At 29.8% G+C, this 26,921-nt stretch overlaps 1 protein-coding gene across 2 annotated transcripts; it reads right to left on the bottom strand.

Annotated features, from left to right (window-relative positions):
- LOC142334459 (uncharacterized) lies at nucleotides 1-25,369 on the bottom strand. Of its 2 annotated transcripts, XM_075382486.1 has the most exons (6): nucleotides 24,635-25,369; nucleotides 20,716-20,891; nucleotides 16,297-16,503; nucleotides 11,063-11,816; nucleotides 6,645-6,848; nucleotides 1-692 (listed from the first exon to the last, which is right to left on the bottom strand). In XM_075382486.1, the coding sequence occupies exons 1-5, from the start codon at nucleotides 24,728-24,730 to the stop codon at nucleotides 6,732-6,734; spliced, it is 1,350 nt and encodes a 449-aa protein (XP_075238601.1). In that variant the 5' UTR covers nucleotides 24,731-25,369; the 3' UTR covers nucleotides 1-692; nucleotides 6,645-6,731. The 2 variants fall into 2 exon arrangements, with proteins under 2 accessions (XP_075238601.1, XP_075238602.1); XM_075382487.1 differs by lacking the exon at nucleotides 16,297-16,503.
- Nucleotides 25,370-26,921: the final 1,552 nt, after the last annotated feature.

Below are 26,921 nucleotides of genomic sequence, written 5' to 3'. Positions count from 1 at the left end.
TGAAAATGCGTACTGTTATTTAATAATGCAATCTTTTTTTTTACAGGAAAATTGTGACATAATTCTACAGTAGCATTTTGTAGTAACATTAAAACTTTACATATTAGTCAGTACATAGACACAGGTACATTCAGTTAAGATATTAAATATATAATATATATATAGGTACTTTATATACAGTCATTCATAATTCATTACTTTAAATGAATTGCCTTAAAATTGTTTACAATAAAAAACTTATATAAATATTATAATTCATATTTTTTTAAAAGTTAATACCACACAAGTTTTATTACTTCTCATCTATAACTTATTCAAAAATTTTATCTACGTTTTTTAATTTTAAAATTAAAGCTATCATGAAATATATTTATATACATATCTACAAAGTTTATTGGATTATAATAATTATTCTAGACGAAGAACTTGATCGCATTATAGTTATTTTTAGTTACTAGTCCTTAATAATAGATAGGAATTGATCACTCTTTTTAAAAAAAAATCCCAAATATATAAAAAAAAATGAGAGAGAGAACTGAACAAAGGTTTTTCAACATCATCACAAATCATAAATGGCAGTTAGCAGCAGATACATGTCTCAGCAGAAATATTTCTGTGTAACCTAAAATGATATCCAATGCAATCTTATCAACTTAATCAGTTTCTCTATGAACACCTTTCAAGATAAGCAACTGTGAAAATAAAAACAAAAATGAATGAATAAAAATGAACAATTTTTTAATACTTAATTAATAACTAAATCAATAATATATGAATGCGACTGACATAAATTAACAGTAAATGTATGTAGCAAATGTATGCCACAGAAATATTAACGTATTTTTCGTTATTCTCAAGTCTGTTTCATACTGCTGTACTTGCTTTAAAAAAAAATATATATATATTTAGTATGAAAAGAAAAAGTAAAATTATTTCAATTTCAGCAGTTTTTATGAGTAATTCAATCACCAGAGTCATCTGGAAAGTTCACAGAACGATATAGAGATGGCACAAGTATGATAAAATAACTATGATATTTGTCAAGTTAGATCCTTTAGAAGGCATGCTGCGAAAATTTAGATGTATGCATCTAGTTGTTGGTTTGTATTGATCAAGTAAAGCAAACAAGTTTTGACATTTACTGAAAAATGGATAACACTAAGTTTGAGCTGTTAAAGTACTTTGATTTAAATGGGTTTAACCCAAACAGGAATATACAAAACGCTAGATTCCACTTCAAAGGATTTGTTGACTTTAAAAAAGTGGTCTGTTAAATTTAAATCTAGTCGTAGATCCATTCTGTGTTGGAATTTTGTCAATTACTGAGTCTACTACACTTTACATGATATTTTGAGGTATATTCTTTCCACTCGATGGGTGCTATGTTTGTTAAAAATTGACCAAAAATTCATATGACTGAAGATGTCTCAAGGGTGTTTAAACTTATTTAAATGCAATTTTTCTGACGGTTTATAACAGTAAATGAAACATGGATTCACCATTATATGTCAGAGACCAAACAGTGGATGGGAGCAAGTGAAAGTGTACAAAAGAAAGTAAAACTGGTTAAATCTGCAGGAAAAGTTCAGGGCTACATTTTTTTTTTTGAATTCTTGTGATGTGGTGTTCATAGACTATCCCAAAAAACACAGGACCATCATCAGGGAGTATTTACACCTCTACTGGACTGAACAAAGCATGCTATTCCGACAAAAAGAAAATGTTCTTTCACTACGATGTGCTGCACAAATGTCTCTGGTTACTGCTGTAAAACTCCATCACCTACACACTTCTAAGTGCTCCCAATGAGTTTTATTTGTTGGATTTGGCTTCCAGTAACTATTTACTTTTCATTTGAAAAAATGGTTGGCCAGATGAAGATTCATTATAAATTATGAGGTTAAAGACAATACAACCTTTGATTTTCAAGAGATGGACAAATCACATTATATTGACGGTTTTAAAAAAAGGTTGATAAGTCATTTAACTAGAATATCAAACTGCAATGTGATTACATTAAAAATAAAAATAAATTCTAAAACATTTTGATTTTTCTTTTATCAGGCTAAGAACTTTCCAAATGAGCCTCATAAATGTAAATTTTAAACAAAAAATTGTTATAAAAAAAAGCATAATTGACTGTGATAATTACAGTGTTCACAAATTAATGAAAACACTGCACTACAATGGGAAATTTTAGTTAAGTTGGTCATACAGCTCTTTTTATCCCCTTCCCCTTTCTGGAACCGCTCATAGAGAGCATTGCATCTGAAAGGGGGGAGCATTACACTGTCAGATGCCAGTATGCAGAGTGCCCACGGCCTCATCGCACAAAGACGACCCCCACATGCTCGGCTATGTATTATGTAGTTAAGTGTGTTTTGTTTTTCTATGTATTATGCAATTTCTTATTGTGATCATTCAACTTAATTTTTTAGATGGATCTTAAATAGGAAAAATTAATGTAACTCTCCATGAACATTATTTAATACCTCTAACTGCAGCAAAATGGGAGTGAGTTCAAAAGCTGTCAATTAATATATCTGAAAAAGATACCTTCTGCCAAACCTTGAAGAAAGGAAAAGCATGGTATACAATAAAAAACTACTGAAAGATATCTTGCGGGCTACGTTTGATCCTCAAAAAATAATGTCATGATCTTTAAAGGGAAACACTGGCATCAGCATTGAAAATCATGATTGAAGTATGCAATGAAAGTTGCTTGAGCAAAGTCAGAAAGAATGAAGTCTAATGGAAAAGTAGCTCTTTTCAGAAAATATGAAGTAAAAAAAAACACTACAATGGACTAAGAAATATGTAAAGTGGGCTCTTTTGATGTCAGTCGAAAGTGACTTTCTCAAATAAATGCATTTCATTGGGAAAGAGAATCATCTGCAGTTTCTTTAAAGAGAAAATGGAGAATCTGTTTCTCTCAAACACATTGTTCAGTCGGTTAAATATCAGTAAAAAAAAAATATTTTGGGGAAGTTTTTCTACTGAAGAACCTCATTGTCTTATTCCTAATGAAGGAATCACGTAAACAGAATAAAATAAATATTGACTCTGCAATCAGTTCAGCCTCTTGTGAAAATCAAAAATTTAGTTTTCCAATAAGATTTTGCTTCCTGTCATTATAATACAGCAACAAAGTTCAACAGTGACATTAATATCTACTTATTGGACTGGCCAGAAAACTCCCTAGACTTCAACTCTACTGAAATTTAATGGGACATATACAAAAAGGAAATGGGAAGCTTAATTGAATTACAAAAGAGGAAATGATTAACACCACAATCCATATATATGGTTTGGGATGAAAATTTCAAAGACCACGTAAAACTAATTCAGTCTATGCCAAAAAAGAATGAAAGAGGTGATAAAATATAAAGATAGACATTTGCCATATTAAAAAAATTGTATAGTGTTAACTCATGTAAGTAAAATGTAATAAGTTGTTGAAACTTAACAGTATTTTCATTAATTTGCACAACTCTGTATATGCAATATGATTTTTCATTTACATATTTAAATAACTTTTTTTTACAATTTCATTATACACAATGTGTGCAATTTTTTTTTTTTTTTAAATTAAATAAGTCTTTTTTTTTAGAGAAAATAGCAGTGGAAAAACTAGAAATTAAACTAAGCTAGAGTTAAAAACTATGAACTATTCAGCAAATCAGAAACTGAAAGCAGTTTTTAAGAAATGATAACACTGAATGTGTTAGAATGTAATAGAATTTATACATAAATAAGAATAATAAAAAAAGTTACCAGAAAAACATTAATAAGAAATATAATGTAATAAGAAAAAAATCTGATGTGAACACTGCATAACTTCCTTGTATGTCTATTAAATTACATATACATATTTAAAAAAAATGATAAGTACATAAAATTTTATTCCCTTAATGACTTCTAATGCTTATTCATATATATATATTTTTTTACTGTTATTATTGAATTATTATTTATTGTACATTTTTTTTACAATCAGAGGTTAATAATTATTAAAAAATCAATATATTTAAATTAAAAAAACAAGAGGAGATGAAGTCGGATTTTATCCGATATGCCTTCCCGTTCTAAGATCCAAATATTTCATTAATTAAACTTTTATTTGGCTAAAACTCTAGAACCAATGAAAATAGTACCACTTATGATATATCATTGAAAAGATCTCAATGAGGGCTTATTACTGCAGTGAACAAAAAGTCCAAAATCAAATTTTTATTTGGATTTTGGGCTTTCTTGGGACTTTCGATCCAGTTGATTGCAATCAAAAGGGGAGTTGGACAACTAGATGTTATAATAGCCCTAAATCCAAAATTTCAACCTCCTATGGCTAATTGGTTTTGAGTTATGTGAGATACATATGGACACAAGTTCACTGACTCCTAAATTTCTGAGCTCCTGATGTAACCAGTTTCATTCTACGATGCTGTAATAAAAAATCATCCTTCTTGCTGAGAAAAATGTATTTCTAAAGCAGGATACTATGTAGAAAAATAAATATATTTGTTTTTTTTATTTTTCAATAAATAAAATTTAAAAAAAAATCCCATTTATATTTGATTTACCCTAGTATTATTATTATTACTATTCATATTTTATTATTTTAACACCAAGAAGACTCATTTTTTTGGTCAATAGATATTTGCATGTTGCATCTATGAATTAGAACATGTAGCAAATGGTTTTTTTTTTTCTGTGTAAGACAACTGGGGACCCATTAAATAACTTACGATATCTCTCTTCTAAGATTCTTTCATCTTTTGTCTGAGTTGCTGTAGTCTCTACTAAGACCAAGTCTCATTAAAATTATTTCTTTCTTTTCTTTTTCTGAAAAATCTGTTTCAATTAATGTTTTCCTGAATTCATTTCTGTTCAAAATTTGTTTTTATCAATTTTTTAAATTTTGCGATTTCTGCCTCTTGAAAAAAATCTGTTTTGTCTTCCTGTTTTTGAAAATTTGTTTAGTTAGTCTGTTATTGTCCACTCTGAAGAGGTGTCCATAAAACCTTAAATCTTCTCTTCTTTTATATTCTATATTTCCAAATTTTGATTTCTTTTGTTAGCCTAATCCTCTTCTAGTTAGTTGATAAATTTTTCTTTGAATCCTTTTTTCTTAACATTTGTTTTAGAGAAAACATTCAAGCATTCCGAACTGAGATATTTGAATTTCTTTTGATTTCAAAAAGAAAAATAATTATTTTTTATTATAATTTAAATTTTTAATATGACAAAATCAAATTTTACAATTTGGGTTTTATTTATTAATCTTTATCATATTTCATTAGTTAATGTCATTAGAATGCCGAAGCACACCGATATACGAGGTCTGTTCAGAAAATAACTGAACTTTAATTTTTTAATTTTTATTATTAATTTTACAGATTACTGGTTTTATCTGCCTTTATAACCCTTGTCACCTTCAAAGTACTCTCTTTCCTTTTCACACACTTTTCCCAGCAATGTTTTCACTTTGTGAAGCAGTCCTGGACAGCTTCATTTGAAATGGTCGGTCCATGATGAATTAACATCAATGTCATCAATAGTCTCAAAGCGACATCCTTTCATCACTGACTTTAATTTCGGAAATAAGAAAAAATTGCAAGGTGCTAAGTCTAGCAAGTAGCGAGGCTGAAGAAGGACAGTCATCTCATTTTTGGCACAAAACTGAGGAACCATGAATTGTCTTGCCACAATTCTGGTCTCTTTTTGCAGTTTTTACACATAAACATTGTAAAACTCTTCGACAGTACACTTCACATTACATCTTGAGGCAAGAATTCAAAATGCACAATTCCATTAAAATTTAAAAAAGCAGAGAGCATCACTTTGACATTGGATTGGGACTGAGTACTTTCTTGGGGTGTTGAGATCCTTTGCCAATCTACTGTGATGATTGAAATTTTGTCTAAATGTCATAGCCATAAACCCAGTTTTCAGATCCTTTGCATGAATGTTTCAACATCAGCTTGTTCAAGAAGTTGCCGACAAATGTCACTTGATGTTCTTTCTGTTGTTCGGTTTAATTCTGTTGTTCTTTCTCTTGCACGTTTAATTTTTCACTCAAAATGTTAAGGCATCATCTAATTGAGATGCTAACCTCTTTGATAAGTTCTCTGAAAATCAATACGCAATTTGCATGCACCAAATCATTGATTTTCTGAATCCAGAGAATCATCTCCATAAGCTTGTTTCAAAAATTGAATGTTTCTGTGAAAGATTTCCCCTGTTTCACGCAGAATTTTACATTGTATCGTTGCTCCAGAAAATTGTGATTACAAAAATTGCTACTAACACGTTGCACTAAAATAAGAATAACATGAAAACTAAATGAGATATCAACAATCCAAAAACATGTGGTTACAGATTAGGTTATGCGGAACACAATGCTGCCAACCACACATCACTAAATATCTCCGTTCGCATGTAATTAAAAATGTTCAGTTGTTTTCTGAACAGACCTTGTAAAACAGCAATAGATACAATATATACAAGCACAGTATTCTACTTACAATAAAATAGAAAACAAATGGTATGAACTAATCAGACACAGTACTAATCAGCAGTATTTAGAAATGGGAGTCATAATATTAAAATCTATAATTAAATATTGTAAACTGATTCCTACATACACGAAACATTAACAGCTGTACTTATTCTTCATGATTCTGAGTCACTGTTTGCTTATTGTAATTTATATCTTCTTCACCACCATAATCCTACTCATCAGTGTTACTAGATTTATCGTTCTCTATACAATTAACATCACTATCATCATAGCTGTCGACACTTATTATTGAACTACCATCAGAAAATGAGGTATTTTGCAGCATGTGCTGAAAATTAAATTAATTATAATTAGAAAGATCATTTTTCTTTTAACAAATGTTATTTACAACAAAAAAAAATATCAACAATTAAATCTAAATAACAAATCAAATTTGCAAAAAATCATTTATTAACAAAAATATATGATTAGACGATTACTTTTAAAAGGGTAATCAAATAAAAGTTTTATTTAGAAATTTGATAACTTTATGGTCAGAAATAAATTGAGAAAATAATAACCAAGTTAATTTTGATGAAAAATTCAAAAATTTTCTTAATGCTTTTCATAAAGCTTTTTTTCTAGCTTGTGTTTTATAAAAAAAAAAATTAAACAGTTCTCAGTTTTTCATACGGAAAGTCCCGGGTTCAATTTATATGCCAGTGCCCAAGTTTCGAGTCTGTGCAGTGGATTTATAAAATACATAGCTATACTAAGAAATGCCTAAATATCACTTGTCAGAACTTCTAAAATTATAAACAAATTTACACTAAATTTAATCATATTGCTAAAACATTATAATGGTTAGAGAAAAAGTTTCTTTGTACTTATTTTAATGCAAAAGTAAAACAATGTTTTTTTTTTATATTTCATCAACAGATGATAATATTGTTTCAGTAAAAGAAAGTTCTTTAATTGTATTTTAATTATAATATATGTAAAATTTAAAAGCAGGTCTTCCCTACAAGCTGCCTTTACTTGCCTCCTCTAACCAGTGACCTATGCAGAATTTTGTTAAGGGGGGATCATTATTAAAATTGTTTACAATAGGCATCGGTATTTTAAATTTTGTGTGTTATTTTATTACTATTATTATATCATGTTACAATATATTTATGTTACAATGTTTGATATAACACATTCATAAATACCCAAATAAAATCACCTATTTCATTTTGTATTATAAAAGTGCTTGTGCCAGTGCTACATGCCATTATTACACTTAGGCTACACAATGATATATATTAGTCAACAGTTATTTGTATATGAGATAGATAAGACAGAACATAATGTATAAAATCCATGGAAGAAAATATAATGAAATAAATTTAATTAAACACAACTTGTCAATATGGAACTGACTGAGGATGAAGAATGAAACTGGCACAGATGAATCTACATTCTACGAAGGAATTTGAATAAAGAATTGAATGCAGTTGTCTCAATTGTTCAAATCAGTACTCTACTATAGTGTATTATTGTTTTGAAAGGTCATTATTTAAAAAGAGTACTGGTAGTTAAATTAATATAGTATTCATAATGTACTTAGCCTGCAGTATATTATGTTACTACATTTGGAAATTTCAGCATTCACAATACAATGTCCAAACAACGTTTCTTTTTTATTAGTTCATTTAACACATCTTCTACAGTTGAAGTGTAGTTTCTATGTACGTTGAGGAGTGTTAATCCATTCAAACATGTATTTCCAGTAGAATAACGCAGATATGTTTTTAGACGGCATAACATTGAGAAACATGGTTCATTTGTACATGTGGACACTGGGAGTGTAGCTAGTATTTCTAACAAAGTGAATATATTTGGCATTATGTTAGGATTGCAACATAATGAATAGTTTACCCATCTACGGCCGTTTTCAGTTGGTCTCCCTTCTCAAGACGTGCAATTTTTCTGTACCATAATTTTAATTCATTAACAGGTCTTCCTGGCAACCGTTTCTTATGTCACTGATGTGAGTGAAGTGAAAACAGAAACTTGAGATGGCAGGGACAAAAGGTCTGGGTTCGTAGGTAAAAGGCGATGAAAGCCTTTCAATTCTTCCTTGTGCTTCAAGAAACACGAATCTAGTTGGGACATGAAGGTATCCAGAAATGGAATAAAAGTAGAGACACGGAAGTTAAGTTCTGGTGTCACTGATGATGTCCAAGTTTACATGGTTTTTTTCCCATGCTGCCATGCAACGGATCTGAATGGAGGACCTCTATCTATTCACGACTTTAGAGGGGCAAATTAAAATTTTAGAGAAAATTGTTCATCAACATTTTTGTGTTAATACATAACATACACATACATACATAACATTTCATTTCACTGTTAATATCTTCAGCAAGGTTTACTGCTTCCACGAGATCAATAGTTGAATTCTGCAGGAATTTACACAATGGGAGACTTAAAGAAAACAGTTTCTAAATACAAAACAATGATATCACAAATTGACAGCCAGTCAAAGCACATAAAAGTGAATTTGCTTGTGAGGATGAGTCTTTGTCATTCCATTCTGATATGCTTTGAAAGGCTGCAATAATAGGATCATACAATTCCACTACTGTGGCCACGGAATTATACCTTTCTAACCAACATGTTGCGCAAAGTTGAACGAGTTTTTCACGGTGTGAAGTTGTAGTTTTCATTTCACTTATTGTCGATTTTAAAACATGTTGCCTTTCAGGAGTATTAAGAAATTCATACATACTCGATATTGTACCCATAAAGTTTCTAATGGCAGTTACTTCACAAGCACTGAAAACAGCTAAGTTGAGGCTGTGTGCTGAGCAGTGGTCATATAACGCTAATGGAATCTTTTCCTTTATATGTGCCTGGACTCCATTTAATTTTCTTGACATGGATATAGCTCTTTCATATCCTTGACCATGAATCTTATTTATGTTTACATTTAATGAACACAACTTGTCCAATATTCCGTTGCGATTTCTTTTCCAGTCACATCATATAATCAATAATTGTAGGAAGTTTTCCTTCACAGTGAAATTTTTTCTATCAACATTTCGAACACATAGTGATAATTGTTCTAAGTCTGATATCTCATAAGTTAGAATAGAGATGCAACTGCAGACAATAAGTTCTTTCACAAGATTTCAAACAACTAGGTTGTTGAACACTTCAATTATTTCATTCTGTATTCTAGGACTGGTGTAATGCACATTTCTAACACTACATGTCAACATATTTTTTAATATAGCATCAGTCTACTTTGAAAGTGAAGTAGTCCCCTGAAATTGCCATCATTTTTTTCTGGTTCTTGGTCAACCTTGACCTCTATTCGTCATGAATCCCTGTGGCCTCGCAGAACGATACATTATTTCCCGCAAAACAAAATACTCTCAATAATAGGAATAGGTTTTTTCCTGTTCTTCAGTTTCATTTGAGTTGTTGCAGTATCTATTAACACATCTATAGACCTTTTCTTCCCACATGAAATTTCAGTCAAAGTATCAGCTACCTTCAAACTTTCTTTTGATAAAGACACTTCTCATGTTCTGAAAATCACTCGACAGCATCCTTTTAGTTACCAAATTTCTCACTACAAAGTTGACCTAAGGGTTGCTTGCCAGATCAACACCATTTCTTGGAGCAAAAACGCACAAAATTTATAAGAAATCCCTCCCTTAAATTCAGAATATGCAAGCCACTTCCAGCAGTAAAGCCATTTAAACTGAAATTGCAATTTATCTTTTGTTTTGTTGGAAAAACAAACCCTGGATTTGGTTCCCAGATATTTTCCAAAACATCTGACTTTTTTTCATTAGATAAGTCTTTTCCTATGTAAACACCAATATCATACGTGTGTGGTTCACTGGAACTTAAAGATGTTGAAGCTTCTGGAACCAGAACAATATACTTATCACTTCTAAATGATTCAGCAGGCATGTCAACATTATTGAGTGATGTCGATGTACATTCAATACAAGCTGAGTTTTCACAGGAGGGTGTGATACTAGTTTCGGGACGAATGTTTGTGACAGCGAAGCAATATTTGGCAATGTGAAATTTTCACTAACGTTACAAGAATCACTACCAGCATTTGACGTTTTCCTAAAAAAACTGAAAAATTCAACTTTGAGGTCGCTTAGACATATTAAAGAAGACGGAATGATAATGTGAAGTTTCTATTTAAAAATATGAACTGCAAAATGCACAAAACGTTAAACAAATGTTCCACAACAAAATCTGAACTCAAGCTTAACAAGTGAATACTGCTCAACAATACAATGTATCATTTTATTTTATTCAATTCTGTACTTTGGTGGATCAAGTTGAATCTATTTTATATATACAAGAATGTTCATAAATATAAGTGCTGCTAAGTTAAAATTACTATATAGTAGTTCACATTTAATTTAGCATAAAATATTCTTTAAATGTTATGCTAACTAGCATTATATCAGGTAGAATTTCATGAAAAATAGGAAATGCTAAAATAAAATGAAAAGTAACTTCAAAATTAGAATAATATTTACTTACCTCATGATCAATGTCTGTACCCTGATCAACATCATCACCTTCTTCTACAACACTATCACTATCACTATCACAATCATCATCCACATCCACAATATCATCATCATCATCAACAATCTCACAATAATTATCACCAGTTTCACCAACACATGAAGATGTCCGACTAACACAAACTTTATATAAACACGAACGATCATCAATACAATTTACATTAGAAATATGTGATGCCTCTGAGGTTGTTATTTCAGACAACGATGTACTTTTTTGATGAGACAGAAGTTCTAATGCGCTCATTTTCATGAAGAAATTATCACAAAAAGAATCCTTACAAACATTCAAAACAAAATCATTTTTATTTTCAATAACATCGATATCACTGTCTGATAAGATTGATCCCGAGCTGGAAGACGATGAAAGACAACGTTTTCTTAAAGGTGTAATACAAAAATTTGATTTGTTTGTAGTTAAAAAATCATCTGAAGTTACAAATAATCTTTGATTAGAATTTTCATTTGTTTTAACACTTTTCAATGGTTGTGAATATTCTTTTTTATATATAGGAGGAGCTGAGGATTTATTTAATGTAATTTTTTTGTTACAACTATCACTATTACTATAGATACTGTGCAGACTAACAGTATCAGTCATAGATTGAATATTATGACTTTTTTGGAAAGGAAACTGAAATTTTGGTAATTCTTGATTACAGTAGATGGACTTGTATTGATCCTCCCTCAAATTTGTATGGTAAAAATCACTGTAAACAATAATGAAACATAGAATAAATGATTTATAAAGTTTAAAAACAACTAAATTTTCTAAGTGGCATATCAATTCCTACAATCATTAATAAATACTGAATGCATACAAAAAAAACACATTCATTCTCGAACAATCTATCAAACATACCTTCAGAAGTTCAGTTAATTCTTATTCTTCTTTTGCTAGATTAAATAAATCATTATTCTGATCAAAACAGAACAATACATTTTAAATATCGATGTAAGAAATTATAAATATAAGAACAAATGTGTAAAGCGATTGATCATATTAATTATTTAAATATAAGCACATGAAGTAATGTTAAGGTAAGTTATTACAAAATAATTCACAATTCCGAAACTGCTATTGAAAATTATTTTGAGCACATATTTATGTATACATTGAACGGAATGCAGATAAATTATTTTTTTTTGTGTTTAATTTACATTACCTAAAAATTCAAAAACAAAGTAATACTGCTTCCATAAAAAAAAAATCATGTAATTGTATTTTAAGTAAATTGGTAGAAAGATTTTTCAAATGGTTTGGTAATTTATAAAAAATTGTAAAGGAAGCAATTAATTAATTAATAAGGCCCTTTATTGTAAGCCGAAGTATTGTCTGGAGTTACATGAAAACAGTTCTATTGTCTGAACCACCGGGTTGGTCTAGGGTAAATTCATCATTGCAAATCAGCTGATTTCAAAGTCGAGAGTTCTAAGGTTGAAATCCTACTCAGATAGTTATTTTTATATGGATTTGAATACAAGATAATGGATACCGGCAGTTGGGTTTCAATTAACCAGATTTCTCAGGAACGGCCGATCTGGGATTGAACAAGACTACACTTCACTTACATTCATATACACCATCCTCAGAAGTAATACCTTACAGTGGTTCTGGAGGATAAACAGAAAAAAGAAAAAAAGTTCTACTGTCTGGTTTGGTAATGGTGGATATAGTTATTTTTTTAAGAATAAGTGACCATTTCTTTTAACAAAGATTACACATTCATAAATATAAACAAAAGTATAAAATAACATATTTAATTTTCTAAATATAAATCTATACATTCACATTCATATTTATGGTCGCCAGATAATGATCTGACAAATCCATTTCTGTACCTCAAAGTTCAATATTAATGTTTATGGGAGCCTTAAGAGATGACATTATACTTAAGACAACAATACACAAGTTTAGTTTTATTAAGGCGCATTGGAGTAAAACAGTATGGCTTAATTTTTTTACAAATGGAATCAATTTGATCATCTCACAAGAATTTGTCTCTGATAAAACAACCTGAATATTCGCTTTTTTGACAATAGAAATAATTTTAATTTTTTTAACAGAGAGTAGTTATGTGGCGATCGATATCATCACAAGGTGTCTTCCCCTATGTGGGTCAGAGTGAACAGAAACAATATTATTATCTAATGATAATGGGAATTCTAACCACATCATCAGCAATATTATGATCTGCCTGAGAAGCACAATGGGTCGATTTCATCTATATTTCAAGTTAGATGGTTGGAATATTTTTTTGAGCTGCTACCATATAATTTTCCACTCCATTTAAATAATTATCTCCAGATATAGATACAGTTATGTCACCAACAAAAAGAATTATAGTGAACAGCTCAAGAGTTTGAGGTGGTTCATTAATAAACAATAAAAACCAAGGGCTGAGAACAATTCCCTGTGATGGTCTGTTCTCTATCCCGAGGCGATGTCTAATTTTACATGAATATTCTTATCAAAAAATGAAATTTCAACTGTATATTTATTATGGTTGGTAAGGTATCACTTTAATCAAAGTCATACCTGACTGCTATTCTCTTAAGATGTTCTGATCATTGCAAAATCATAAAATTCAAGGAAATCATCTATAAAATTCAAGGATGGTTTAATTTGCACTCAACGTTGTCATTATATAAGTATTTCATTTTGATCGAGCCACCATTGGGATCAGATTACCTAGAAAATTTATGAAGAACTTTAATGAGAAACTTTCCTTAGATTTTTTACTACATTACAAATACCATACTGACATTTTTTGTCCTAAACAATTGTAGAGGTTTTAGAGGATAATTGTAAAGATTTTTTGACTTCTACAATTTTTCAATATAGCAGCAAACTTCATTTTTGTAATGAAACTCTAAATTTTTATTAACATTTTTGAATACGATACATAATTCTAAGGATTTTCTCCTAGACACAACTGTTTAGGAGCTACAGCTCATCTTTTGTTGTACTTATCATTATTCACCTTTTAAGCTGAACTTAATCTACAGTGTTGTGATTTTACTCTTTGGTTATTATTTCAATGGATCTACTTTTTCATAACATTTCTTTACTCTGATTTAACTTTTAAAATCGGAACAACTCTTTTTTGTCTAAACTATTTTGCAACAATTATAATCAATGATTTACATTCTGTTTTATCTCTTTATTCTAAAAAATAAAAGATAAAAAACCCATAACACAAGAAAATAGTTATGTTTGTTAACAATTAATCATTAATTTTTTTTGAAATTGATAAACGACTTTTTATATTAAGGGTATAGTTATTGTATTGCATACAGAGTATATAAACATTGTTTTCATTTCTTCTTTATATTGACAATTTTGAATATGATTATATTTTACTTCTTTTTTGCTACTGGTCACATATAACTAAGCCAAAAGTTACAGGACAGGCAATCATCTACTGATCTTCTGGGAACTTTATCAGAAAACAACCAGATTATAATAAATGCATTGATTGGACTAAAGTGTAAAACATCTCCATTCACAAAGTGACTAAAGTTATATCTGAGTATTAATTAACTGACAATATGAATAGTGTACAGAGATAGTACTGATGCTAAAGTGGCATATGTAAGGAGTATTCAGAAAAGACCGAACCTTTGAAATAATGCACTAATCTGCGCACAAAGCGTGTTCTAACAAGTGGCACCAGCTAGTAGTAACTTACAAAACTGAAAAAATAAATATACACACGTACTAACCTCTCACTGGAGTTTTTAGAAAGCAAAATGAAAATTCTTGAAGTAAACATGTCTTTTTTAAAGTTTTCTTCAAATATGGTAAAACTTTCATAAAGAAATTAAAAATAATTCAGTAGGCATTTGGGGAAGACTAAATGAGCAGACCACAGTACTACGAACTGTTCATTCATTATAAAAAGAGCAGAACATCGACCAATAAAGATCCTATACCTGAATGACCTTCCACATTAACAATTGATAACATTGATACAGTTCATGAAGATCATTGCTAAATTGATCACTGAAGAAATGAGATCTGCATTCGATTATGCAGAGTAATTTTAACAGAAAGACTCGACATGTATTGAATCTCCACAAAATTTATGCCCACCGGTTTATTGGTGAGCAAAATGTTTGCTCACTAATAATCAGAAAAGAATCATGTAACCTGTCAAAACGGTTCTTGAACATCCAAATGCTAATGAAATCATTTTGAAAAAACATTATTACAGGTGATGAGTTTCAAAGTTATGGCTACAATGTGAAATCCAAGAGACATTGGTTGTAATTAGTGCAGAAAGGAAATGATCTATCAACTTATGAGAAAACCATACATACATTGATCAAACAAGATGGTGATGTTACTGAAAAGGCTTGGTCAATTATGAATTCATTTGATGTCTCAGAAAGCAAAGAAGGATTCTACATGGCAATTTTATGGCATTTGAGAACTACTACATGCAGAAAGAGGCCTTAGATCAGAGGCAGATGTTACACCATAACAATGAACCTTTGCTCATATATCATTTCTTATCTGCCAGTAACTGGTAAAACACAAGACAACAATTGCGCCTCAGATACTTTGCTCTCCAGACCTGGCTTGAGCAGATTTTTTTTATTCTCCGAATTAAAAATAAAAGGACATTATTTACAAACCATAAATGAGACTGATTAAAAAAAGATACACCAGCTATAAACCATCCCCAAAAACCTGTTCCAGGAAAAATTCCAAAAATAGAAGCAGTATATTGTGCCAGCAATGGGGACAAGTCTATATAGTTATAAAAGTTACCTAAATACACAAATTTAGGTTTTTTTTCAGCATAGCTTGTATGAGTTTCTTATAAAATAAATTAGTAATTAAAGAACATTTAAAATATTACAAGTTCACAATTTACTTTTTTTTAATATTCTTTTCAGTTTCAGATTGCACTATCTCACAACTGGCTGCAACCTTAACTTGGGACATGGTCTTATCCAGTCCAAGCTTGATGATTCATTTTACTCTGCAGTTAACTATGCTTCAACAACCAAAACAATGGTGCATACTTGGGCATTAGTTTTAATCAAATAAAAAGTACTTTATCTTAAGGTATAAAGTATATGTATGAGGTGGACCAACTCCACCATTCATAACAAGTGCAAATTACTATATTACTCAGGATGCTTAGGAAGTAAAAAACTAAACACATATATTATAATTACAGATTTTCATCAGTGTCCAAAGATTTTAAAACATTACTGTCATCTTTTTCATTAGCAGAATTTAACTGTATCTTTTGATGATTTAATGGATATCTTGAAGTGAAATTAATGTCACTATGGCAAACACCAGGTAATTTATGAGAAGCTATGTTACCATTTGATGCTAACAAATTACAGATGTTGTTTTTATCAGCTTTCAACATGTACCTGAAATTTTATTAATTTATTTAGATAAAATACAAAAGGTCACATAAAGATTTTAACAATTAGCCTTATTAACACGACTAAGTTAAAAAAGCATTATCATAAATGGAAAATGGAGAAGAATTTTTACCATTTTTAATGTGAAATATTGAAGAATATTCTTTAAAAATGGATTTACTTATCAAAATATGAAATTTCAGATTCTATAACTTTGTCCCAATAATTTAATAACATTTTGATGGCATTTTTATAAAAAAAATTGTTTATTTTGCTATGGAAATCTGTTGGTGAGAGATCTAACAAATATGACTGAAGACACATAATCATCTACTCAAGTTCCACTGTCTTGTCATGAGTTGTCTTTACTGCATGAAGTTGGGCGTTATCCAGAAGAAAACAGACTTTTTTCTTGTTTTTGAGTTTTATACTTCTCTAAAAAAAAATATTAGACACATTTCTGGGAACAATTTTTAAGTAATTTTTAGGTCAAAAAACCTATATTTTTTATAATATAAAAACACACAATTTATTACTAAAATTAGACAAAAATTTAAATACTGCAATTATATTAACAAGTTACTGTTGGAAATGTAAATAAAAACTAATCCCCAGTTTGTCATTTGTTACTGACCAAATGAATACACTGATCTGTTCTGTAACAGTTAATTACTTTTTTATCACTATCTATTCACCATTGCAGATAATGTGAATCATATTTATAATACTAACTAAGAAATGGCTAATATTAATTTAATATATGGTCTTGCACATTGGAACATCCTTGAGATGAGATGGTTGTATCACGAACACTTTCCCAATCAAGTTGCCTTTCTACATATTTTTTTTCATCCATTCATAGATGGTTCAGAGACACAGAAGCTGAGAAACATTGTAATCAAGACGACCACATTCAATATGTACTGAATTTAAGGAGGGTATGTTAGATGAAATATCTAACCATCCTGAAAATATACTAAGAGAGCTGGCCTTGGAGTTCAATATTAATAATGTAAAAGTCTGGAATGTTTTGAATGAGCAGCAACATGGAGTTGCTGCTTTTTTTTATATTTGCTGATGATAATAGGCTCCATGCCTATTATCATCAGCAAATATAAGCTATTTTACCTCAAGAATATAGTCACTGTTTGGCTATGTCAGTGGCTTATCTGAAAATATACTATTCTTAATTTTTGGAATGATATTTCCTTTACTGATAAAGCCAAGTTTACAAAATCAGCCATTCTTAAAACTCACAAAACATACATGAGGTCAACTGAGACCCTCATCCTGATTCAGAGAACTGTCATCAATATCAGTTTTCTGTAAACGTGTGGGCTGGTATTCCGGGTGACCTCTTATTTATCTGTTTTTTACCTGAAACACTCAATGATGAAAGATATTTACATTTTTTGACTGCTGATCTTCCACTTTTACTCAAAGGTTTACAAATAATCTCAATCCTCTTGACTTTTTCTTACAGGGCCATTTAAAGACATTTGTATAAGACACCCCTGAGGATACCAAAGAAGATTGCACATAACATCCCATCAAAATGGGATTAAAAGGATTTGTTGGACACCTGGCAACTTTGAAAAGAGACTGGCAGTCAATGAAAAACTTGGGTACATGTATTTTGAATGAGAGCCGCCATACTGAACAGCTACTTTAGTTTATTTTACTAATGTTTTATTATCCGATATTATATTGTATTGATAAATAAATTCTAATTGAAAAAGAAAAAAACAGTTTGCTTAATAACCAGTATCTGTTCATCAAATGAAAAAAAGTTAAATGCAAATTAATTTTTAATATTAATATCATATATTATAATAATATTTTCATGATAACATTTTATTTATTGTAATATTTTCAAATTATTAATTTATTACAAAACATTAATAAAATCATTTGAATTGAGATCGTGTAAAGATTTAATTTTATTTGGAAAGAAATGAAAGCTGGTTCTTTAATCTAGAAACTCGCTTCAAGAATTTTTGTCATAACTTTGTTAATTATGAATGGATTTCAAAAAATACAGTGTCATTTTCTTTGTCATAAAATGCTTAATATTTTTTGTATAACAACATTTAAATGAATTAGTGGTTGCAAAGATATTAACAATTAAAAGGTTTACATGATTGCCATTTTGAAGTGGATTGAGAGATAAAGTTCATTATTTTTATACAAGTAATCCTCTAGGTATCCTAGCAGTATACAAAATTTCAGCTCAATATAATTAACCATTCCCAAGAAATAAATTGTCATGTTAAAAATATATAAAATGGCAGAGTGCCTGTAATGTTTCCAGACTTATGTTGATATAAAGCTTTTTCTTTATATTTCAATGTGGGGAACCATCCCATGAATACTTGACATGGTTTTTATAAACACCTGTATGTGTGTATACATGTGTGTACACACATATACAGGATAATTATTTATATTTATTATATACAGGGTCCAGCAGCATAATTTGCTGATCTGAATTAGACACCAGGAAGCGAGGTTTGGCCGTTAGAGGATGGATGGTCTCACTCGAACGGGTGGGTTGGGAAGTTTTTTCTCCCTTCCACTTAAGTACCAAGAATACAGTGAACAAAGGAATAGCGTGCATTTGCTGCAGAGGCTTACTTTTCTAATGGTTGCTTGATTGTTGCCACGCAGCGAGTATTTCGTGCACACTTCAAGATTGCAACCTGGCTCGTGTTCCAGGTCGGCCATCAATTGTTATGTGGGCAAACACATTCAAGAGAATTGGCAATGTTGAAAAGAGATATCAGGGGAATGGTCTGCGAGATAATCCCAAAACACTGAAGCGATAAGACAGTCTTTTTTTGCAATCTCCTCGGCGCTTGGCACACAAGCATGCAGCTGCTCTTTTTTGTTTTGCCAAGGCTTGATGAAATGGATGTTGGGGATGTGTGGCCCCAGCTGCAGGATGGAGCCACAGCACACACAGCGCAAACTGCAATGCATGTTTTGTGGGAAAACTTCCCTGGGCACCTGATTTCTTTGAGGGGCAATCTTCAGTGGCTCGCGTACTTACCCAATTCAGTCCTTTGTGACTATTTTTTATGGGGGTATCTGAAATTCCTCGTGTACACCAATCACACAAGGACCCTTGCTAAACTGAAATAGAATATTCACCAGGCAATAGCCAACATTCCCATTGCTATGCTGGAAAGAATGTACAATGCTTCCAAATTATGGTAAACCAGTATATCGCCAATGAGGGGTGCTACTTGTTGGATACAATTTTCAAAACAGTGTAAAAGTAAATTTCCAATATACAAGCATATGGTGAAAAAATAATTACAATACCTATAACAGCTTTGTTTTTATTGACCCTTCAAATCGGCAAATTATGCTGCTCGTTATTGTTGCCATATAAAAACTCTTTTGATAAGACCAAACAAAAAAACACCTGGTAGATTGAGAGATGAACTGTAAAAAGGATATGGCAACCACTCCTGATCTAACTTCTGAATAGCTTCCCACCTCTTTTGAGCAGTGCGAGGGGAATTACTGTGAAGAATGCTTTTTGAGAGAGAACCAAGACAATGCCTCTTTAATGAGGGTTTTACATTATTTTCTAGCATGTCACATTAGTACTTGCTGTTGATCGTATATTGTTTTTTATTCTTCCAAATAATCACAATAAATTGGGCCATTATAGTCCCAAAACATTGTTCACATTACTTTATTTCCTGATGCTTAGATTTGAATTTTTTGGAGAATAACTCAGATGATCCCATTCCATATTCTAATATTTGGATTTCAGATCAAAATGCTGAATCCAAATTTCATTGCAAATTATTATGCGATCTAAAATTGTAGTAATTCAACTTTTCACGAATACTGCAATGTACAGTGCTGATAACTGAAATGTAAACATATTTTACTATACTATTTTAACATCTGCAAGAGAATTTCAGTGTTTTACACATTCAGAAAATAAAAATATTATCAGCATACATACTATTCTTCCAAAGTACATGTTTAAAGTGGACTCAACATTTTAAAGTAAACAAAAAAGTTATAATAATGGAAATTCTTTTTGAACAGTTGCTACATTCTATGGCAGAGGTGCAACAAATTTGAATGTTAGATGGTTTCAACTTATTCTTTTAATTAGTTTTTCCACTGTTGCCATTTGTCTCTTAACTATTAAATGTTCCTCATATTTGATAAATATAATCAGATTATTTTGCTTACCTCGGACTAATGTCTTGCTTTAGCTGATCAGATGATGATATATTTGACTGAAATTTTCGACAAACAGCAGTTGAAAATACCATCTTACTGGGAAATGATTTAGCATGATTTGAACGATGAGTAACTTTAATATCACTTGGAGATATGTTATTACTAATGAAGGAGAACTGATATTTCTAAAGTAAAAATAACATAACATATTATTCAATTAAATTTTCTAAACAAAATTTAGTTCTAAGTAAAAAGTTCAGATAAGAGATCGTTAAGCAAATGATAAATATAGATTAATTAAAAAGACCAGCCTAAGAATATTACAATCTGTCTCACCTAGTAACTCGCTAATAAAGCTTCAAAAATGATTCATTCAACCTACTTTACCTGCTTTGTTTCTATCCGATCTGTAGCCAATGTATATTGATAACGTGGTTATATAAAACCTCACTTTAAAACAAATCATTTCAACTGTTAATTAACAACTTTAAATAGTTCACAATTAAAAAAAATAAATAAAAAATAACTTCCATAGGAAGTATTTCCATTAATTTGCTCAAAACTATAATATAAAAAAAGTTATTAGACTGTTTATTTTTGAAAATTAGATTATTCTACCAGGTTAATAACTTTTGATCTATTTATATTACTTTTATCTCAGATTAACAATTTAAGTACTAATCATATATTTTTACCAAACAAAATATTTAATTTTGAATATAACATTGTTAATACAGAGTCCTGCGAGATGTTTGCCAAGCTTACAAACTGAGTCAGGTCTTCAAAACAAAGAAAAAGGTTCATTTGGCTAAAAGCCCTTACTCCCTTCTTTTTCCTTCTGTCAACTATTTTACATTTTTTTCAGTAAGAATGTATATCTTAAGATATAAACTGAGAACCTTTAATAAAATTTGGTGTGTGTATAGCTAACATCTTCTACATAATTTTTTGTTACAAAATTACAACCATTGTTTTTTTTTTTAATCATTAATAGCTCTGAAAGTATTAGTATTATTGAATTATGTTTTATTAGATAAAATGGTAAATCTTTATTGTGAATAAAATAACACCTCATCTATTGAAATCAACTGATGAACAGCTTTTGTGCCTGTCTTCACCTCCTTCCTCTAATTGAATTAAAAATAAATTTATATTTTTATTATTACCCCAGGAAAGGTGATAGTAACTGTCATTTGGAATTGTATAAATCTTGCTATAAGAATGGGATCAAAAAACTTGAGTATCATAGGACTATGTGTATACAATTAGTCTGATAATAAAATAAGGTATTCAGCAGATTGTCCTGAAAAATAAAAAAAAATTTACCTGAAGAACTGTGTCTTCATTTTTGCAGGGACTTATCAAACACCCCTCACAGAAATTAAAATAAAATAACCAACTCTAACAATAACAAATTATATGATAAAACTAAATGTAACATCCATAAAGTTATTTAGATTAAAATTTTTTTTTAAGATAATGAACATTCCTTGCATCCTTTCTCAACTAGAATGCAAACAGTTTGTGAAAAATTTATGAAATTATTGACACAAACAATTGATAATTCTCAAGAAGCTTTAGTTTGTCATACAAAGCTTACAAATGAGTTCTAACATAATGCAGAATGCAATGTTATGATAAAAATATGTGTCCATCTTTGTGATGGAACAAAATAATAATAGGATAAAATTAATTTTTTGAATGAGTTCTATTAAATTCCTGTTTATTTTTACATTAGCTACTAAAAATAAATTTCGTAAAATATGGATTAAGTAATATTTTTATTATTGCAATGTTTTACCAAAATGTCAAAATCAAGGAAATAGTTTTCCTGTTTCCCAATACAGTTCAGGTTAATATCTAATTAAACCTTATTCTACATACTGTTAAATAGCAAAAAAAAAGTGTAACAAATTAAAATAAATTAACCAAGTAATTCGAAGCGATTTTAACATATTTCTGAGCAATTACTTAATACACATCAATTTTGTTCACATACTTTAATACACCAAAGTAGATATGCTTATGATAGGAAAAGATCTAAATGTCGGAAAGCAGTTTTGGGTAGCGGATGACCTTACAAGGTCAAAGTCTGCACGCATTATCAGTATTCTAATCAATAAGAAATCAATTTTGTGAATTATCAAGACATGTTCAGATGCTAATCCATTCTATGGAGAAAGCTTAGGGTTAATGTAAAATACATTTAAAGTTGAGGTTAAGGTTAAACTTTTGTGGAGACAGATTAGGTTAAATTACCACGATATGGCATTACTTAACACCAATCTATAATATAATCTGATTTATATAGGGAATTTGGCCAAATTATGTTTAAATAGTAAAATAGTCACTACAGATTAAACACATGTTCCATGCTATACAAGTCAAGTGTGCAACAGATAATTAACCTACAAAGGGTGCCATCATTCATCTTCAACAGCTGACTCAGAATTTTATTCTGTCGAATATTAGCATTAGTTTATGGTTTATTCTTCTCTCCACAAAACTCTAACCTTAATCCTAACCTATCTCCACAGGACGAATTAGTAACTTAACTAGAGTGCTGACTCTAGTCAATTAGCAATTGGTTTTGTGAGTTATGGTGATGCAGGTAGACACTTTTCCACAAATAATCACTTGCATTGATAGACACAGAAGTAAATAACAAAAACTTAAACCAAATACACAATATAAAATATAACAGCCAATTTTTAATTTAAATAGGCCTAAACAAATTTAACAGCTTATTAGACCAATAGATTTTACTTTTATAAACTCACCTATAAAAGCATAAAGAAGTATAGATTTTATACAGCATACAGAAAGATAACAGTTAATTACTATATAACTGGTTTATTACATAAAAACTATTCTGATAAAAGATTTAATAAAATAGTTGAATATTGTTGCAAAAATGAAAAAATGGAAAAGGATAATCTAAATTGCTTATTATATTTAACTTAAAAGTATTCATACTGTAAGCACTCTTTTTTTAAGAATGATAACTTCAACATGGCTAAAGGCCAGTTATGTTAATGTATTTTCACACTAACATGAAAAAAAAAAAAAAAATATATATATATATGCATATGTTTGCCCTTAGCACTATATTATTCAATAATTATTAGACAATTAAGGGTAATTCTAAGCAATTACTTGATTGACTTCAATTTTATTCAAACTCTAATATACCAGAGTAGATATGCATAACAGATTTGAACAGCGGATGATCCACACCAGGTCAAAGTCTGCACTGCGATATCAGTATTATAGTTAGTTAGGTATAAGTTTTGTGAGTAACTGCAATGTGTTCAGATGCTAATCCGTTAAGTTGATCAAGTTGTTGCTCAGAATTACCCAATTCAGTTCTTGTCTGGTTTTGCAAGACTAAAAAGAACCAAAACCGCACAGAATAGTCAAACTTTTATAAAAAAAACTGAGATTGTAAATAAATTAGTACTGTTCAATAATCAAAACAAAAGTGAAACTGAAAACAAAACAAAACAATAATAAAAGGAACCAGCTAATGCTCTTTTAAATTAAACATCCAACCACGCAACATATTTTATAGTCAAGATGATAAGGAATAAAGAAGATATAAAATAAACCATTGTGTCAGTGCCAAAGAATCAAATATAATGGTCATTTGGTTAGTATGAACATCATTTAAGTCAGAAAAAAATAAACAAGTCACTGAAGCCAAAATAAAAGCTCTTAATAATATATTCTAAGGTGTTATAATGTAATATGGCATATGTAGTTCATGTTCATGTTGAAAAGGAAAAGCTTTAAATATTTATGAAATGAAAAATTACAATTTGACTAATTTTACATGTGTACAAATTAATAAAATAATTCAGGTGAAAACAAATTACATCTTTTTAAATTGAATAACAAAACCATTGTCATGCAGTAAAAATATATTTACCTGTTTCTTTAAGCTTTGGGAACCTTTACCATAGTTCGTCTGAAATGGACTGGAACGATTATAAATCACTTTGTTTCTAAAACCACTTTTACCCATTATGCCTGACAGAGAAAATGATTAAATAATATCGAAATTAACTTTTATACACAATCTTCTACAAGGTGGCTAACCTTTCCATTTGACTTAAATCAATTCTTCCATAAGTGATTTTTTTGGTTTGGATTTTACAAACGTTCGAACTATTTCTGGAAGAGTAACTTCTATTAGATCTTGAAGCGTAAGAAGGAGGTTGTGTAATATTTTGATTTACGTTACAATATCTATAAGGATTAGAAATTGTTCGTAATTCAATAGGCCTTTGACATATTAGGCTGTCTACTGGATCTGTATTGAACTTACGCAGAAAACAAACTAAAAGAAATAACATGAATACTAAGTAAACACCACCAACAGCAACAACAAGAGTCATGTACTGGTCCAACGTTTCCAAAGGAATCATAATGCATAAACATCGTTAATACATTCAATTGTAATCGCTTAAGTTTTAACAAAACACTAAAAGGTTATAGAAGCCGGAATTCATATTCATTGGATACTCCAGTTGGTCAGCATAATGTTTGACAAATAAATCGTAAAGATTAACGTTACGTTATTTAGAATGAAGTATGGACACAATTCTATATTCAATGAAAATATTAAAATGTCAATTACCGACACTGTTTACAAACAACACAGCCGTAGAGACCACCATTTTTTATTTAAAACTGGGCAAAAAGTTCTGTTTTTGCATAAAATAACTTTTTTTTTTACAAATGTAATAAAATATTTCAGAAGAAAAATATATGAGAAACTAAAATTTAAGGAAAGCTATATTAAATCAAAATAATTAAAATAAACACTCAAGTCAACAAACTAATATTCTAAGAATCAAGTACGACGAAATCAGTTTAGCAGTAAATGTAACATCACTTATTATGAGAACATTTCCAAATTGAACGGCGTGTTTTTTTAATTTTGGAAATATGAAAGAATGGAAAATTTAAAAAAAATTATTTTTTTAATTCTATATCTAATAAAGAAAACATGACCACGTAAAAGCAGACAAAACGTATTACGATATAACATTAAAATATAAAAAATGTTATAACATAAAAGTTATTGAATTATGATATATTTTAAAAAGTATTATCAGATGCTATTTACAAATAAATCGCTTAAATCTTGAAAATTATATGAATTAGAATCATATGCAAAAATAACCAAATCAATTTTGTCTTAAATGTACAAAAAAAGGATACCCTATAAGACGTTTTTCGTTTAACCTCCAGGATCACCGTTAGATATTGCTTTAGAAGATGATATGAATTAATTGTAGCGTGTGTGAAAATGCCATGCCTGACCGGGATTCGAACCCGGGAGCTCCGGATGAGAGGCCGAGACCCTACAGCTCGCGCTACGGAGGCTGGCCTCTATAAGACCTTGATTTAATTTTACAGCACCACCTAGTTATAAATTAACCAAATCTGTGTGCAAAATATTGAGAGAAAAATTAAAATTAATAATGCATATAATATTAAAATTCAGTAGAATTTAAAACTGTAAAATATTGAAGTCATCAATAAAATTAAATGTGTACTTTGTGACATGAAGTCTTCTGTAACAGTATTCCAGAAAACAAACCAATGTATAATTATAAAAAAAAATTATATGAATACAAGAGCATTTTCAAAGAAATGATTATAACTGACTTAATAAAGGTAGCTAATTAAGTTTGACATTATTAGAATATATTTTTAAAATTATATAATAAAAAGAAAATGACAATAACATAAATTTTCAAACATTTTTTTTTAAACAATGAGATTCATTCTCAGAAACCTAAAATTCTAAAACTTGGAAAAAATACACAATTTATAGTGAAACAAATTATTTAAAAAAGCTAATACACCATTAAATAATGGTTTTCATGTAAACAAATCTTATTCTGTTGGTACCAAATATATTATATAGAGATTATTGTATAGGAATGAGTAGATATGGCTACTCCACAAGTAAAAAAGTCATCTTTTTCACAATGACTAAACATTGTCAGTAATATGATGTTAGCAGAAAATATGTTTTAAGGGAATTCTCCATTCAATTTCCCTTCTATGCAGCAGATATTATATCTACCCTCCTCGTTTATTATTGCTTTCCCGTCTAGTGCTATAGCAAAGCTATAGGTTTAAAAGGGAAAACAATATAATCAGTTCAATTTGGGTATATGCGGTTTTCACCAGATAATTAC

This window comes from Lycorma delicatula, chromosome 1 (assembly GCF_047948215.1).
Source record: "Lycorma delicatula isolate Av1 chromosome 1, ASM4794821v1, whole genome shotgun sequence".
Taxonomy (NCBI): Eukaryota; Metazoa; Arthropoda; class Insecta; order Hemiptera; family Fulgoridae; genus Lycorma; species Lycorma delicatula.
Note: the sequence above shows the minus strand (reverse complement) of the source record. Positions and strands in the feature narration are given on the sequence as shown.